This window comes from Sus scrofa, chromosome 13 (genome assembly GCF_000003025.6).
Source record: "Sus scrofa isolate TJ Tabasco breed Duroc chromosome 13, Sscrofa11.1, whole genome shotgun sequence".
NCBI lineage: Eukaryota > Metazoa > Chordata > Mammalia > Artiodactyla > Suidae > Sus > Sus scrofa.
Genome location: NC_010455.5, coordinates 200,002,999 through 200,020,872, shown reverse-complemented (window position 1 = coordinate 200,020,872; position 17,874 = coordinate 200,002,999). Strand labels below are relative to the sequence as shown.

Genomic DNA, 17,874 nt, shown 5'->3' with positions numbered 1-17,874 from the left:
ACAAAATAGAAATTCAGCTTAGAAAAAGTTATGAAAGTGTTTCCAAAATAAATTATAAAAAGTCATTAATTTAAATAGACAACATACCTGTATTCATTAGTATAATCGAAATCTTGCTTATTATGAGTTGGCTTTAGGAAATAACAGTCTATAATTCCCACTACTCCAACACCCATATTGTTTGCCTGAAAAATAAAATAAAATTGGTATTTTAAACCTAAGACATAATGCTTAAAACAATTATTTCTTGGAGTTCCCGTCATGGCTCAGTAGTTAACGAATCCGAGTAGTATCCATGAGGATGTGGGTTTGATCCCTGGTCTTGCTCAGTGGGTTAAGGATCCTGTGTTGCCGTGAGCTATGGTGTAGGTCACAGACGTTGCTCCAATCTGGCAGTGCTGTGCCTGTGGCATAGGCTAGTAGCTATAGCTGTGATTCAGCCTAGCCTGAGAACTTCCATGTGCCACAGGTGCAACCCTAAAAAGACAGACGAAACAAAACAAAGCAAGCTCTTGCCAGACTTTACAACACAGTAAATCAACTCAGTCTCATCTCAATCACCACTTTCTCTAAGAAGCCCTTTCTGATGCTCCAAGAACCAAAAAGAGCTCTGGGGGCATGTGCCATATGTATCCTATCATCTTCTTATGCTGAACATCTAGCATGGCAAATCATATCAAGTATCCAATAAATGTTTACTGAATCCACAGAATGCAAACACTAGGACCAGTGTTAAAAGTTGGTTGTAGGAGTTCCTGTCATGGCTCAGTAGTTAACAAATCCGACTAGGAACCACGAGGTTTCGGGTTCAATGCTTGGCCTTGCTCAGTGGGTTAAGGATCTGGTGTTACCGTGAGCTGTGGTGTAGGTTGCAGATTCGGCTCGGATCCCTTGTTGCCGTGACTCTGGCATAGGCCGGTGGCTACGGCTCTGATTAGACCCCTAGCCTGAGAACCTCCATATGCTGCGGGAGCGGCCCTAGAAAAGGCAAAAAGACAAAAAAAAAAAAAAAAAAAAAGTTGGAAAGTTGGTTGTAAAAGCTTACTGTTTACAAGGTAAAACTTAACCAGAAATTATATATAAAACAAATTTAACTAGGTTGGAAAAATGGATTTTGTATCTTAAGTCAAATTCGTTAAAAAAAAATTTATATTTTGTAGTAGACACATTATTTCTTTTGAACCCCAAAGCATTTGAGAAATAAGGCATATTACCAAAAAGGCATTTCCAATTATCACTGAAATTCAGAACTTGAATTATAGAATATTTCTGGCAAAAATTACTATTCTAATTATAAATGAAAATTAGCATTTTAAATTCAAGTTACAGATACCTCATCTGGTTGTCAGATTTCTGAATTTAGTTTTTGACTTAATTAGTGGCTATAAAGAAGAGCCCAACAAAGCTCTCTTAAGTTGATTCACAATATTGTATTAGTTTCAGATGTATAACACAGTGATTCAGTATTTTAATAGATCGTACTCCATCTAAAGTTACTATAAAATATTGACTATACTCCCTGTGCTGTACAATATTATCCCTTTAAGCTTATTTATTTTATACATAGCAGTTTGTACCCCTTAATCCCCTACCCCACTATCTTCACCCTCACCCCATCCCTACTGGTAACCACTAGTTTGTTCTCTGTATCTGTGAGTTTGTTTCTATTGTTCTATTCATTCACTTGTCTTATTTTTTAGATTTTACACAGGCAATAACATATAGTATTTTTCATTTTCTGTCTCACATATTTCACTAAGCATAATACCCTCCAGGTCATTCCATGTTGTTACAAATGGCAAAATTTCATTCTTTTTAATGGCTGAGTAGTATTCCTGTGTGTGTGTGTGTGTGTGTGTGTGTGTACACACATATTCCACATAATCTTTATCTATTCGTGTACTGATGGACACTTAGATTGCTTCCATATCTTGGTTATTGTAAACAATACTGCTATGAACATTGGGGATACATGTATCTTTTCAAATTAGTGGTTTTGTTTTCTTTGGATATGTACCCAGGAATGGAATTACTGGATCATATGGTAGTTCTATTTATTTAGTCTTGCAAAAATGCTATAGGATCTGGGCTTACGTCATATAAAATGTGTAAAACAGAGTTACAATCCCTGATGATAATATTCAAGATAAACCCACATTATTATACTATATACAGCTCATATTCTACAAAGAATTTAGAATGAAATGAAATGAATAGAAAATGAAAACTGGGAGTTTCCTGATGGCACAGCAGGTTAAGAATCTGGTATTGTCACCTGGATCACTGCTGTGGTACAGGTTCAATCCCTGGCCCAGGAATTCCCACACACCATAGGCGTGACCAAAAAACCCAAAACAAAACAAAGATGTTCTAAGTTCAACTGCTATTATCAATGTTATTAAAAACACTGGCATTTAAAAGTCATTAGGCAAAAGGTACATTATTTCACATCTGACCCAATACCATGTTATCCTAACTTTTATAAAAGACAGATGTTTTCAGATATAAAGCTTACCCTTAACTGACATCCAACTTTTTCATAAGCTTTGATGAGTCTATTATTGTGATACATCATTATCCCATAATGATCTTTATTTCGGCAGTTGAATCCAAAAGTAATTCTCACTGTTCTATTAGTCTTAAATGTTAAGGAAAATTCTAAACACCACCGCCTCATTCCCTTCAAATCACTCTTTCTATGACATTATTTATTGAGTCCAAAGGTGCATAAGAAAGCACAGTTGGAAAGAATTCTAATTTATACCATAATAAAAGAAGAAAGGGGGAAGGCAGATATACTTGATTGATATATATTTCTATACAGCATCATAAAAAGGAAAATAAAGGATACTAAAAATTTGGGTCGATAAATATCACGTTCAATGTAGGCAAGACTCTTTGAAACCAGCTGTGTCTTCACTTTCTGTCCACGCAAGATGATCTGCATTCGTGGCTTTAGGTATAATATACTGCAGTAAGCCTGCAAAGACACACAATATTTGTCCTTTCCAAATATCTACAAATTTGTTCAAACTACTTATGCATATATTTAAAAAAAAGCTACCACCTTGCCTCAATAAAAGACTCATTAACTCTTCAATAAAATACTATAAACTACAAAGATGTATTAGTTAATATTTGAATACTTTTTATTAAAAACAAGCTCCATATAGTGTGGCTGGGCACAGTGAGTTAAGGATCCAGCATTGCTGCCACTGTGGATTCGATTCCTAGCCTTGAATCGTCCATATGCCTTGAGGGCAGCCAAAAAAGAAAAGACAAAACAAAACAAAAGAACAAAACAAAACAGCATGTTTGGCATGAACTCGTTTTAATTATTTTTTAAAAGGACTACATTGGGGAGTTCCCGTTGTGACTCAGTGGTTAACGAACCCAACCAGTACACAAAAGGACGTGGGTTCAATCCCTGGCCTCGCTCAGTGGGTTAAGGATCCAGCGTTGCTGTAAGCTGTGGTATAGGTTGCAGACATGGCTCTGATCTGGTGTTGCTGCAGCTCCAATTGGACCCCTAGCCTGGGGACCTCTATATGCCGCAGGTGCAGCACTGAAAAGACAAAAAATTTTAAAAAACATTAAAAAAAAGAAAGAGGGATTGCCGTCATGGTGCAGCGGAAACAAATCTGACTAGGAACCATGAGGTTGCAGGTTCGATCCCTGGCTTCACTCAGTGGGTTAAGGATCAGGCATTGCCATGAGCTGTGGCATGGGTCGCAGACTCGGCTCGGATCTGGCGTTGCTGTGGCATAGGCCGACAGCTATAGCTCCGGTTGGAACCCGAGCCTGGGAACCTCCATATGCCACAGGTGCAGCCCTAAAAAGACAAGAAGACAAAAAAATAAAATAAAAAATAAAAAGGACTATATTTTCTGACTCTTCTGTCAAATACATATACTGCTATTTTTATTTTAAAAGCATCAATAAATTTTACTTAGGCAAAAGTAAGCAAAATCTAATATAAACAAAAGGACCACTATAAGCTTGAAAAGGTAAAAAACGATAAACAAGGGACCAAGCGTTAAGTAGAGCAAACAGACTCTTTCGATATCGAGCTGTAACCATCAGGAGTCATCAAAATGTGTTTTCAGGTCTTAATGCACGGAAGTTTAGATACTTTAGAATCGTGACCAAACCCGGCATCCTAAAACATGTTAAATTTTGCTCTCCTGTGCCTGCCTCCAAGCTATCAGAAATTTCTGAAGGACATGAACTAAATAACTCAAGAAGGATAGATGAAAAGTTCAACACAAAACTAATATTTGGGGAGTTCCCGTCGTGGCGCAGTGGTTAACGAATCCGACTAGGAACCATGAGGTTGCGGGTTCGGTCCCTGCCCTTGCTCAGTGGGTTAACGATCCGGCGTTGCCGTGAGCTGTGGTGTAGGTTGCAGGCGCAGCTCAGATCCCACGTTGCTGTGGCTCTGGCGTAGGCCGGTGGCTACAGCTCTGATTCAACCCCTAGCCTGGGAACCTCCATATGCCTCGGGAGCGGCCCAAGAAATAGCAACAACAACAACAACAACAACAAAAGACAAAAAAAAAAAAAAAAAACACTAATATTTGAACATTTATCTTACCTTTTTTTCCTGACTCCTGATTTTGAAATTAGTGGTGTTTTGTCATTTATAAAAGTCACTAATGATATTTTAAAACACATTATTTCATGGTATTCTAGGACTACACCATCCGCTCTGGCTGCCTTTGGACACTCTTGAGCAAGATTTTCTTAGCAACTAGGATATATTTCACCAACAATGGGGTATATCAAGGAATAGTAATATCTGCCATTCTAATTGCTAGACTCTCAGAAAAAGTTATGTAGTAAACATGTAAATGTCAAATATAACTTCAGCTTGGGAAAACAATTTTAGCAGGAAAGAGGAAAAGTTAGTATCGTGTCTTATTATAGTGACTAAAAAATTAATATTCTTATTATCATATCAATGTTGTTACATTGAGATATTAATTCCTTCAATCTTAAAAACATCTCAAAGGCCAAATCTAAGAGACATTTATCACAAAGTTGTATTAAGGCACATTATCTGTAGGCTATATATAGTTTAATGCTTTAGGATATCAATTAGTGTGGATGTGTGTTTTAGAATATTTTAAATTAAAAAAAAAAACACACTCTGAATTTTGGTGGGTTTGATTGAATTAATCAATATGACCATCACAGGATATACTGATTCTAATATTTCCAATTAAAATAATTAACCCCATAGTAAAAGAACTTTTATAAGTACTGTTAGACCTGGTGACTTTGCAATTAAAAAGCTATTTTCTAAGCAAATAAAGCCAGCGTGCACATGACAAATGTAATAAATTGGTTCATGTCTGCAAAGCTTTCACTTAAGAGATTGCTGTCAGCATTTATAAGACAACTGGATAAGCTAATTTCCATTATTTTATGATTTTTTCATTCTCACAAGATCAGTGAATACATACCCTCAGGGAATAGTCACTTTCAGGGGCAATTTGGTCCATTCTTTCCTGCTTCTTGTACCCTTTCTTCCCTGCTGTATCATCTAAATCTTCTGGAATTCTGATGTCATATTTATCCTTATCAAAATCAAACTCTGTTGCATTTCTGTAGCTGAAAAATAATTTTTTAAACTTCACCATAACATAAGCAAGCAAGTAACTTTTAGTTAACAAAATACCTACACATGGTGTTCCCATCGTGGCTCAGTGGTTAATGAACCCTACCAGTATCCCTGAAGACAAGGGTTCGATCCCTGGCCTTGCTCAGTGGGTTAAGGATCCAGCATTGCTGTAGGCTGTGGTGCAAGTCACAAAGGTAGCTCGGATCTGGTGTTGCTACGGTTGCTGGCAGCTGTGACTCCGATGTGACCCCTAGCCTGGGAACCTCCATATGCCATGGGTGCAGCCCTAAAAAGACAAAAGACAACAACAAAAAAAATACCTACACGTGGTAGGAGTCATGGTTGGGGGAGGGAGGGAGGGAAGGAAGGAGGCAGGGAGGGAGGAAGGGAGAGGGGGAAAGAGACAGAGAGAAAGAAAAGAAAAATGAAAAGAAAAAAAGAAAAGATATCTAGGAAGCTAGAGAAAAACTGTATTCACTCACACATTGCCAGTGGGAACGTCAACTGGTAGAGTCAATATTCTGATAGTTTCTTAAATGAAATTAAACATGCAACTACCATTATGACCCAGCAATAACATTCCTGGGCATTTGTCCTAGAAAAATGATGACCATAGTCCCACAAACCTCTATGCACATGTTTTATAGCTTTATTTGTAATAACCAAAAACTGTAAACAATCCACATGTCCTTAAACAGGTGAGTGGCAAACACACTGAGGTGCATCCATACAATGCAGTACCACTCAGCAAGATAAAGGAAGCAAACAGACACACAAGAACCTGGATGACTCTTCAGTGAGTGCTGCTGAATGAAAAAAGCCAATCCCAAAAGGTTGAACGCTGTATGGTTCCAGTTGCATGTTAAAGGTTGCCAAGGATTAAGGAAGGAGTAGGTGTGGATATACAAGGGATCCTTGTGGTGATAAACACCTTGTCTACCAGTGTCAGTATCAACAGCATTACTGCACTACAGTGTTCTAAGATGTCGCCACTGGGGGAAACTGGATAAAGGGTACCTGAGAGCTACTATTTCTTACAACTTTACATGTCTACAATTATCTCAACATAAAAAGTTAGGTGTTCCTGCTGCGCACAACAGGATCAGCAGCACCAGGTTGCAGGTTCAACCACTGGCTCAGCACAGTGGGTTAAAGGATCCAGCATTGCCACAGGTGCAGCAGAGGTTGCAATTGTGTCTCAAATCTGATCCCTGGCCTGGGAACTCCATATGCATCAGGGCGGCCAAGAAGGGGGAGAAAAAAAGAAAAAATGGAAGGGTGGGTGTGGAGGGTCAGGAAACGAAGTCAGAAAAGCACAAGAATTAATGTATTTTAGACTTATCACTATTAGAGCTTTATCCCTATGAGTCAAGAGATCTTAGATCTTTTAACGTTCATCCTAAATTTTAAAACTCTGCAAAGGATTTTATCCTCACAAAGATTTCACAACACAAAAGTCTCATCTATATTACTTTTCTCAGAGTTCCCATTGTGGCTCAGGGGTAACAAATCCAACTGCAGGGATTGAACCTGTAACCACAAGGACACAGGCTCAATCCCAGGCCTTGCTCAGTGGGTTAAGGATCCGGTGTTGCCATGGTTGTGGCACAGGCCAGGGGCTACAGCTCCGATTGGACCCCTAGCCTGGGAACTTACATATGTCTCAAGCGCGGCCCTAAAAAGACAAACGTGTGTGTGTGTGTGTGTGTGTGTGTGTGTGTATAAATACACACACACACACACATATATATTACTTTTCTCAATAGATGCTGAATCCTGCTTAGCTTCACGTAATGAACCAAATGAACAATGCTTTCTCTATCCTACCCAAGTTGGGATTTGTTGGTTGTGCTTTTTTCATTTTTTTCTTTCCTTTTTTTTCTTTTAGCCACACCTATAGCATGTGGAAGTTCCCAGGCCAGGGACTGAACCCATTCCAGCCTGTGCCACAGCTGGGGCAATGCTAGATCCTTAAATGGCTACACCACAAGGGAACACGTTTTTTTTTTTTTTTCAGAAGAAATTTTTTTTTTGGTCTTTTTGCCATTTCTTGGGCCGCTCCTGCGGCAAATGGAGGTTCCCAGGCTAGGGGTCCAATCGGAGCTGTAGCTGCCAGCCTACGCCAGAGCCACAGCAACGTGGGATCCGAGCCGCGTCTGCAACCTACACCACAGCTCACGGCAACGCCGGATCATTAACCCACTGAGCAAGGGCAGAGACCAAACCCGCAACCTCATGGTTCCTAGTCGGATTCGTTAACCACTGCGCCATGACGGGAACTCCGGGAACACGTTTTTGGTAGTGTTTTTGTTGTTATTTTGTTTTTGAGGAGAGGTATAATATAACCAAGAGTAAGAACAGAATGCAATGGAGACTGCAGGGCTAGGAAATTTATTTTTAGGAATATGAAATTATCTCACATTGAAGCCAAAGTAGCTTTAATAAAATAACTTTGGAAAAGATGTATCATTAACTACGTCATAAAATGAGGAACTACCAATATATTGCTCTGAGTAACAACGGATGAATGTAATGAAACCATTCCTGCACATGCACTTTACTTCCCAAATGGTTAATAACCAGCTGAGGTCTGTATTTACCTTCTCAGATTCCAAATGATGATCCTTGTCCCCTTCGTACTCATGATAGCATCAAGTTCTGCTAGTAATTTCTGTTCCGTAGAAAACAGAGAATGTTCCAGAATTGCAGCAAGGCTCGCTTTTGATTCTGTTGAATTAATTATCTGCCGTACACCTTAAGTTAAAGACTTAGACCAACAACATATTTTTCACAATTAAAACCTGGAAACCAACTCAACTAACTGAAAAATCATCTCCTAAATTATTTTCTAAGTTTTAAAATGACAGCAGGGGAGCTCCTGTGTGGCTAAGCTGGTTAAGTATATGGCGTTGTCACTGACATGCTGCTGGTTGATCCCTAGCCCAGGAACTTCCACATGCTATGGGCATGACCAAAAAAAAGGGAACACTAATCTTAGAAGTTCCTGCTGTGGGGCAGTGGGGTTGAGGATCCAGCGTTGCCACCGCAACTTCCTATGCTGCAGGTACAGCCGAAATAAAGAAAAATAAATAAACAAAATAAAACGACAGTTTGACTTCAAATGAACACCAAGGAGGAGGAAGTATAAAGAAGTATATTATGATTCTTAACTCATTTAATGACTTCCAACATGTGAATGTTTACACAGAAGACATTTTCCTACAGATACCTTGCTTTTCATGGTCGGTAAAAACTTCAAGCCAGATCATAAGTCTTATTAGACCACACAAAAAGTGAAATAAAGAGCAGAGCTATGGGAAGCTTAACATAAAATTCAATCACCTTAAGTTAAAAACGTCCACGGCAGAGTTCCCATTGCGGCTCTGCAGCAATGAACCCAACTAGGATCCATGAGCATGCAGGTTTAATCCCTGGCCTCACGCAGTGGGTTAAAGGATCTGGCGTTGCCATGAGCTGTGGGTGTAAATCGCAGACACGGATCAGATCTGGCATTGCTACGGCTGTGGCGTATGCTGGCAGCTACAGCTCTGATTCAACCCCTAGCCCGGGGCCTTCCACATGCCGTTGGTTTGCCACCCACCCCCCCAAAAAAAAGAATGTCCATGGCACAATCCCAAGAGTGAGGAGAAAAGGACAAGCATTTAGCACCAAATGCTGGATAGAGGCAGTGGATAGGAACGAGTGCTAGAATGGAAGATATGATGAAAAAACAAGAATCTGGAGGAGGGCAAAAGGATGGAATAGTTCAGAATATTTCTTGAGAGTTTCCATTTCAAAATCCAAAGGATATGGTCTTTGCTGAATGCCACTATTGGGACAACAACATGTTCTGCTTTTATGACTTCCAAGTAGGTCTGAGACAAGAAGCCCACGCTCATGCTTTCTCCGTTTTTGGTAAAAACGATTGCATCTTTACCCAAACGCATAGAACCTGACTTGAAGCCATTCCCATACAATCCAACTGGGACGTGACCATTCATGGTGACTTTGTCACTGAAGCCAAAGCTAAAAAGAAAAAAACTCTTAATAAATACGTATAATCTTCATTTATTTTAATTCAAAAACTGCGACACCAAGTAAAAAGCCTAAGTTTGAATGCTGCCTCATCCTTCCATCCGAGTTGTATAATCTTGGGCGACTTACTTTTAATCTGTCTTCACGTGCTTCCCCATCTCTGAAATTATGGAAACCAAATCTGTGTCGTAGGGGCGAATAAGGATTACACATACTAAAACAGGAGCTCACTGCCTGGCACATCCTGGCTAAAGGGCTGAATTATAATTTAGGCTCCTGGGACCTTGAGATTTCACCCCATGAAATTTCTTCCTCTAAGTGTAAATGATTCTCTTACTTTCAACAAGCTTGATATACTATGCACTATTATGATCGGGTCAACCTACCTTTTTGTGCAGTATGAAGAGTACTTGAGAGACAGTAGAAAGGTTTCTGCTGCCGAATCTTCCCTCTACCCTGCACCTGTACTATGTATCTCAGTTCACATTTCAGGCATGTCTGGCTTCATCCTGACATTCTATTCTGTGACCCTAGAACTCCTGACTTACAACTATGCTACCTCCTCATCCTCTGAATCACTTTAAAACCACTGGTTTGGAGTTCCCGCTGTGGCTCAGGAGTTCCTGTCGTGGCTCAGCAGAAAAGGAATCTGACTAGGATCCATGAGGGACTCAGGTTTGATCCCTGGCCTCACTCGGTGGGTTAAGGATCTGGCTTTGCTATGAGCTGTGGTGTAGGTCGCAGATGTAGCTCTGATCTGGCGTTGCTGTGGCTGTGGTGTAGGCCCATAGCTGCAGCTCTGATTTGACCCCTAGCCTGGGAACCTCCATATGCCGTGGGTGCGGCCCTAAAATCAATCAATCAATCAATCAATCCACTGGTCCAGCATCCCCAAAGTGTTAAGTTTTACTGGAAATAGTAGTTAAAACTATAAAAAATAAAACTGATGTCAATATGCTACAACTCTAAAAGGAATGGTGGAATTTTAGATAAATGAGACGTGGAGAGGGTGATGAAAATGGCAGGAATAGCCTAATAATCTAACAGTGGTAGAAAATGATAGAATATTTAGAGAATAGAGCACACTGTGGGTATAGCATTTCATGTTTAAAAAACAAAAACTACAGGCAAGACGTATGACACATGAAACAAGTGAATCAAGTAAAAGCAATGATTTTAAGAAGTGCGACACTTTCCCATACCTTAGCATTTTATGTAGCTTGTCTGAAGTCATACCGTTCCCATTATCAGTGAAAGTCAGGCATACATGATCATTTATCACTGTTTTGTCAATCCATATCTGTTTGGCATTCACATCAGGATCGTAAGCATTATCTGGGAAACAAAAGTTTTGAAAATTTTGATTCTGCATTTTAAAGAAGAGCAATCAGTTCTGAACAAGCCTTTAACAAAGCAACAGAATAATACATTTTAAGGAAATTTTAGAAGCTAAAATGTTAGGAACTTCTAAGACTTGACAACATGAAACTAAACTGTACAATGCTATATATAATTCACTGACTATTATGGAATTAACTCCATCCAAAGCCCCCCATTTGTTATATAGAGAGCAAAGGCTGGTACCCACTACACTGAAAAAGTGTAAAGCAAGAACAATCACTGCACTGAAGAAATGACCAAGGCAAGGAATCTTCTCCCCAAAGAGCTAGCCTAGCTATCATAAGGGAAACTGAGATCTGAGTGTCAACAGCATTACAAGCCGACAAGGAAGGAGATGCACAGATGAAGGTTTACCTTTAACACAGTTCTTCAAATTGTGGCCCTTTTCGGAGTTCCCGTTGTGGTGTAGGGGAAATGAATCCAACTAGTAACCATGAGGTTATATAATCGACCCCTGGCCTCACTCAGTGGGTTAGGGATCCAGCACTGCCTGGCTGTGGTGCAGGCCAGCATCTGCAGCTCCGATTCGACCCCTAAAGCCTGGGAATCTCCATATGCTGCGGGTGCAGCCCTAAAAAGCAAAAAAAAAAAAAAAAAAGGCCCTTTTCAATCTACCAAAACCTTCTGATGGCTAGTACAAGTCTCTGACCTCAGTACACCTCCCCCATTTTAACACCCATGTGTAGCATACTTGTTTCCCTCAAGTGTAAAGGAACATATCAAAGGAAAGTAAAAAAAATTTCAACAGTAGCAGTAATAAAATCAACTTGTGAACTAAGATCTATCTGGATATCCCTAACTGACTAAAAATACTTCTGAGGTGTATTTTGAAGTCTTTAGTATAATACAAGTAATGGGTCTCGGGCTGTCCTTCCATAAGCCTACAGTTAAAATCAAACAATCTTTTTCATCAACCACTTCAGCTTCATAAAAAAACTTAAATTATGGAGTTGCCTTCGTGGCTCAGTGGTTAACGAATCCGACTAGGAACCATGAGGTTGTGGGTTCAATCCCTGGCCTTGCTCAGTGGGTTAAAGATCTGGCGTTGCCTTGAGCTGTGGCGTAGGTCGCAGACACGGCTTGGATCCGGCATTGCTGTGGCTCTGGCGTAGGCTGGCGGCTACAGCTCCGATTAGACCCCTGGCCTGAGAACCTCCATATGCCACGGGAAGCGGCCCTAGAAAAGGCAAAAAGACAAAAAAAAAAAAATTAAAAAAATAAAAATAAATAATAAAATCTGATACACCACAATTTTGAGGTGCTCTAACCCAAGACTAGAGAAACACTATGCATTTCAATAAAGCTGAGTTACCTCCTCCCGGTTGCCACAGAAAAGAATGATCGGGAATAGCTGCAATGTTACCTCATATGCACTTCAGGGTTTACACCTGAACAGCATATATTAGCTGGGAGGCTCTGAAAAATCTAACTATATCAAAGAAGGGTTCTCGAATTTTCTTTCTTTTTTTCCTACACTTCCAACATAGGGTCCTTCCTTCCTATATGTGTAAAATATATTTAAGAATGCCTAAAAACACAGTTTTCCTTTATTATTTGTTTCTCAAACATGCTTAAATTTTAAAACTCATGTGCATGAATTTTACCAAGAAAAAAAAAATCATGATCCATAATGCAAATCTGATCACAAACTTACCTCTTTCCTCCTGTTCATTACAACATTTTTTTTTTGGTCTTTTTGTATTTTGAGGGCTGCACCCATGGCATATGGAGGTTCCCAGGAGGGGTCTAATCGGAGATGTAGCATCCGGCCTACACCACAGCCATAGCAACATAGGATCCCAGCCATGTCTGCAACCTACACCACAGCTCATGGAAATGCCATATCCTTAATCCACGGAGCAAGGCCAGGGATTGAACCCGAGTCCTGATGGATACTAGTCAGGTTTGTTAACCACTGAGCCACAACGGGTACTCCCAAAACACTTTTAAATTTAATCCTATACCTTGATCATTCTATCTACTGGAGAAACCAAGAATTTATTAACACAAATCTAATACAATATTAATCCTCCTACTTATTAACATCAGAAAAATGAATCCACTTTTATAGTTTCCAACTATTAAAAAAGTAATTCTCATTTTAGCAATACATTTATTTTTTATAACGAGAATAAAAATATTTTCAACATAAATGCTTTATGAACTTTGTAAATTGACTTGATAGTAGTATAGGGAAATACTTTAATAATAGTATAGAAAGGCTAAACAATGATTAATTTGACATTTGTTTCAATAGCTGTTATGCTAGGTAACATTTACCAATGTTATCACTGAAATGCATTTGGCTTTTTAAAAAAATCACATCTGCATATTATTTTCTAATAAAAAGCTTTTAAGAACTTCACATGCAAGCAACAAATTATACATGAAATATCAATTTACATACCTATTAATTCAGCAACCGCACTAAATGGCCAAGTGTGACTAGTAGAATTTGTATGTAAAAACTTCGGGCAAAGCTGAAACAAACCAATGATTCATGTCAATTAATTAAGGTCTTATTTTTAAGAACAGAATCCAAAATAATTTCCTGTCCAAGTACTAACACAGAGACCAAGCAAAAATGACTTAGCTGCTTGCATCAAGATATACCTGAAAATAGGGCTATAAATCCATTAAATAGTTTCTCATCAAGACTTACTGCAGGAGTTCCCACTGTGGCACAGCGGATTAAGAATCCGACTGCAGCAGGTCAGGTCACTGTGGAGGCACAGGTTTGATCCCCCCCTGGCTGCAGTGGGTTAAAGGTCCCATCATTACCACAGCTGTGATGCAGGTCGAAGCTGCAGCTCGGATTTTCTGTCACCAGCCTGGGAACTTCCATGTGCCATATGCCATGCGTGCAGGCATTTAAAAAAACAAAGAGACTTGCTGCAAAACCCTTGCTTCCTTGTGTCCACCAATCCTTATCATAAAGTGCCCAATCTCAAAGCCATCCACCCTGTAAGACCTACCTCAAAATTACTATGAGATAAAACCAAGACTTTGTCAAAGGGGTATTTTCTCCTTTAGTGCATTAAGCTTAATAAACTTAGCTTTACTATTAGCAACGAGCTTTTTCTCAGGGTCTCTCCAAGCTCATTAAAGTTGAACTTGCAGCAGTGGAGTAATACACATCTATAAAGCCTTCAAATAATGTCAAATAACAGTTACAATGCAACAAACCTTCTTGATCTCCAAAGATTCTATATCTGATTTTATTCATGGTAATACAGTATGAAGGAATATATCAGTCAACCTCATGCTACAGGGAATTCTCTCAATTTCTAAGTAATGCAGATATCAAATGCACAACAATGTACAAAGGTTAAAAAGACTGAAGCTTGGAAATTTCAATATGCAGATTATTTCCATGAAATGAAGACTTTTTGTGTTCATTTTCAACAGATTATCTCAGATTTAAGGGAAAAAAGAGGCACTTTTAAGTGTTTCATTTAAGAGCCCTAAAAACATGATTAGATTATAACTCAACCAGCTTCATTTGCAGTGTTCAACTGCTGCCACAACGTGTCAGAAAGATGTCTACTTTTCATCTGTCCACACCCAATTTCAGGCAATTCCCAAGCATTTGTTTACTATTAGGTAAAAGTACACGTGTGAGAAATTATACTGTAGAAAAGTGACACAATTACCATTTCTCCGTTAATAAAAGAATGGCATACTCCTCACCCATTCCAAATCTTACTATGGGACGTGGCCTTGGGTAATCCTCTGGCTAGTAAAGAAAATGATTTATCAACACCAGAAACCTTCAGAATACTTTCTGCCTTTTGTTCTGTATTTTATTAATTTGTTAGGTATCAAATCTGCAATTAGAAATTGGGTATTTTGGTCCACATCATAATACTTTGATTTTATATGTGTATGGCAGACTGTGGGCAGGAATGTCAATTTTCATTTAATGACTTCATCTTATACACTAATACCAAACTGATATGTCCAGAGGCGCAAAGCAAAGAAGGCCTCATTAAGCAAAAACCGAGTGCTAAACAGTGGCTTTTTAGGTAAACACAAGCATTATTTTTCAACTATTGTTTTTTTTGGGGGGGGGATTCACAAAATATTCTATTTCCTCATCTGATGGAAGAAATCTGAGTATCACTTTTTTTTTTTTTTTTTTTGCTTTTTAGGGATAAACCTGCAGCATATTTAAGTTCCCGGGCTAGGGGTCAAATAGGAGCTACGTCACAGCCACAGCAATGCCGGATCCTTAAGCCACTGAGTAAGGCCAGAGATTAAATCTGCACCCTCATGGATACTAGTCTGGTTCATTACCACTGACCCACAACAGGAACTCCTCAACTAATCTTAATTCTCATCTGTAGATGTCATTAGCTGGAAAGAAAACACCCTTGAACAGCCAAAACATGCACACACACATACAGACCATGGAGTGTGAAGTATCTTTTTTATTCTTTCTATGGCAGCACCTGGGCCGTATGGAAGTTCCTAGGCCAGGGGTCAAACTGGAGCTGCACCTGCAGCCTACGTCACAGCCATGGCAACAGGATCCAAGCCACATCTACGATCTATGCCTGACACCCGCAGCTTGTGGCAACACCAGATCCTTAATCTACTAAGCAAGGCCAGGGATTAAACCCGCATGGGGTCCTTCACCTGTTGAGCCACAATACAACAGGAACCCCCAAGTATGGAGTATCTTAAAAAGATGTGTGATCCTGGGCAAGGAACTTATCCCTCTGTGCCTCAAGTTTTATCGGCTGTAAAAATGAGAATGATAATAGCATCAGCTTACCAAGATGTTGAGAATTAAATAACTTAATATCTGTAAATGCTTAGACGACCAAGTGGGACATAATAAGCATTATAAGCATTTTTTTTTTTAAAGTAAGCATAACTTTAAAGGAACAAAAATAAAGAAAATCCTCAACGATCTCAAATAAAGAAGGAATTAAAAACAAAAATAAGATTTGAAAATGGGATGCACTAGGGATTAGAGTGGGATGCTTAATAGGAATACAAAGGTTTTGATTTTAATGGTGACTCGGGGATAGGAGATTCGGCAGAAGAGAAGCATGCTCTTTGGAAGTAACTCCCCCCTCCTACCTCCTCAATAAAAAAGGGGTTTGGGAGAATATATCTAATGGAAAGCTTTTCTGTTTTGGTCTGGACTCTAGCTTTAAAAAAAAGTGCAACTTGGGTTAAGTGTTTCAATTTACATAGCCTGCAGAGCCACTGGGCAGACGCAGCCTCAGCAAGAATTCATAGGATTCCCCCAGGGTCATTATCTGGGGCATATTTGAGTACACAATCTAAAATAACATTTATGTAAGGAATCCATTAGGAGAAGTATTAGCAGATAAGATATAGGAGTATTAGACCCTCCACCCACCCAAATATTAGGTAAACAAAATATCAGCCTATACAAATCCCTTGAAATAACTAGATATTTAAAAAGTAACTCCCCTCTAAAAAAACACACACAAAAATAAGATGCAATGAAGACTACAAGATATTTTAAAGAATTGATAGAACTTTTAGAGTCACACATTTAAAAAATCATTTCAATATAGAAGCTTCAAACATGGAAGCCTGAACCCATGGAGAGTGTTTTACCTCTGCTCCCTCCTGAAACTGCTCTGTAAAGAGGAAAAGGGGGCATAAACCAGAACAACAGAAAGAATCAAAGAAGTGATTAATAACAGCAGACAAGATAGGTCAGTAGTGGAGTTCCTGTCGTGGCGCAGTGGTTAAGGAATCCGACTAGGAACCAGAGGTTTCGGGTTCGATCCCTGGCCTTGCTCAGTGGGTTAAGGATCCGGCGTTGCCGTGAGCTGTGGGGTAGGTTGCAGACGAAGCTCAGATCCCGAGTTGCTGTGGCTCTGGTGTAGGCCAGTGGCTATAGCTCCGATTTGACCCCTAGCCTGGGAACCTCCATATGCCACAGGAGCGGCCCTAGAAAAGGCAAAAAAAAAAAAAAAAAGTCAGTAGTTTTGAAACTGGAAAGCAGAGATTAGAGATAACTGATTTAATACCCTGGAAAGAGCTCAATCCAAAGCCTGGAAGAGATGGAAAAACCTACGAGCTGCAGGCCAGGGACCTTGGCAACCTCAGAAAGGGTTAGGAATTAGACTTTAGTATCTTAAAATGAAGTCAAAGGTACTAGAAGTTGTATGAAAATAAGACCAGCTGAAAGTCTTCTTTTTTGGTCTTTTTTGGGGCTGCACCCATGGCATTTGGAAGTTCCCAGGCCAGGGGTCAAATTGGAGCTGCAGCTGCTGGCCTACGCCGCAGCCACAGCAACGCCAGATCCGAGCCCCACCTGGGACCTTTATCACCAGATCCTTAACGCAGAGGCCAGAGGTAGAACCTGCACCCTCATGGATACTAGTTGGGTTTGTTACCACTGAGCAACGACAGGAGTGCCAGGCTGAAAGTCTTTAAAGATTTCCCAGATCCTTCCTTTACCCTGAGCAGCCCTTCAACTACCCTTGGCAAACTATGTAAGACTGGAGGTCTGTTCTTCGGAGAAACTTATAGTGGTGGGCTCAGAGACAACTGAAAACAGGTGGTTAAAAGCAATCCAGTAAATAATCCAGAAATTAACCCTCTCACATGTGGTCAAATGATTTTCCACAAGGGTGTAATGACCATTCAATGAGGAAAAGACATTCTTTTCCACAAAAAGTGCTGGGAAATCTCGATATCCATACACAATAGAATGAAGCTGTAGGAGTTCCCGTCTTGGCGCAGTGGTTAACGAATCCCACTAGGAACCATAAGGTTGCGGGTTCGATCCCTGGCCTTGCTCAGTGGGTTAAGGATCCAGCGTT

The 17,874-nt window shown here is 39.7% G+C and overlaps 1 protein-coding gene across 3 annotated transcripts in view; it reads right to left on the bottom strand.

Moving 5' to 3' along the window:
• MORC3 (MORC family CW-type zinc finger 3) overlaps positions 1-17,874 on the bottom strand; it is a 42,468-nt gene that overhangs the window by 18,539 nt on the left and 6,055 nt on the right. For 2 of the 3 annotated variants that reach the window (XM_003132764.4, XM_021070963.1), the window contains exons 2-9: positions 13,467-13,539; positions 10,861-10,993; positions 9,435-9,649; positions 8,224-8,371; positions 5,466-5,613; positions 2,852-2,980; positions 2,516-2,638; positions 88-185 (exon numbers count right to left, since the gene is read on the bottom strand). In XM_003132764.4, the coding sequence (XP_003132812.1) occupies positions 88-185; positions 2,516-2,638; positions 2,852-2,980; positions 5,466-5,613; positions 8,224-8,371; positions 9,435-9,649; positions 10,861-10,993; positions 13,467-13,539 (1,067 nt within the window). The remainder of the gene's footprint in view (positions 1-87; positions 186-2,515; positions 2,639-2,851; positions 2,981-5,465; positions 5,614-8,223; positions 8,372-9,434; positions 9,650-10,860; positions 10,994-13,466; positions 13,540-17,874) is intronic. The other variant, XM_021070964.1, reaches the window with a different exon arrangement.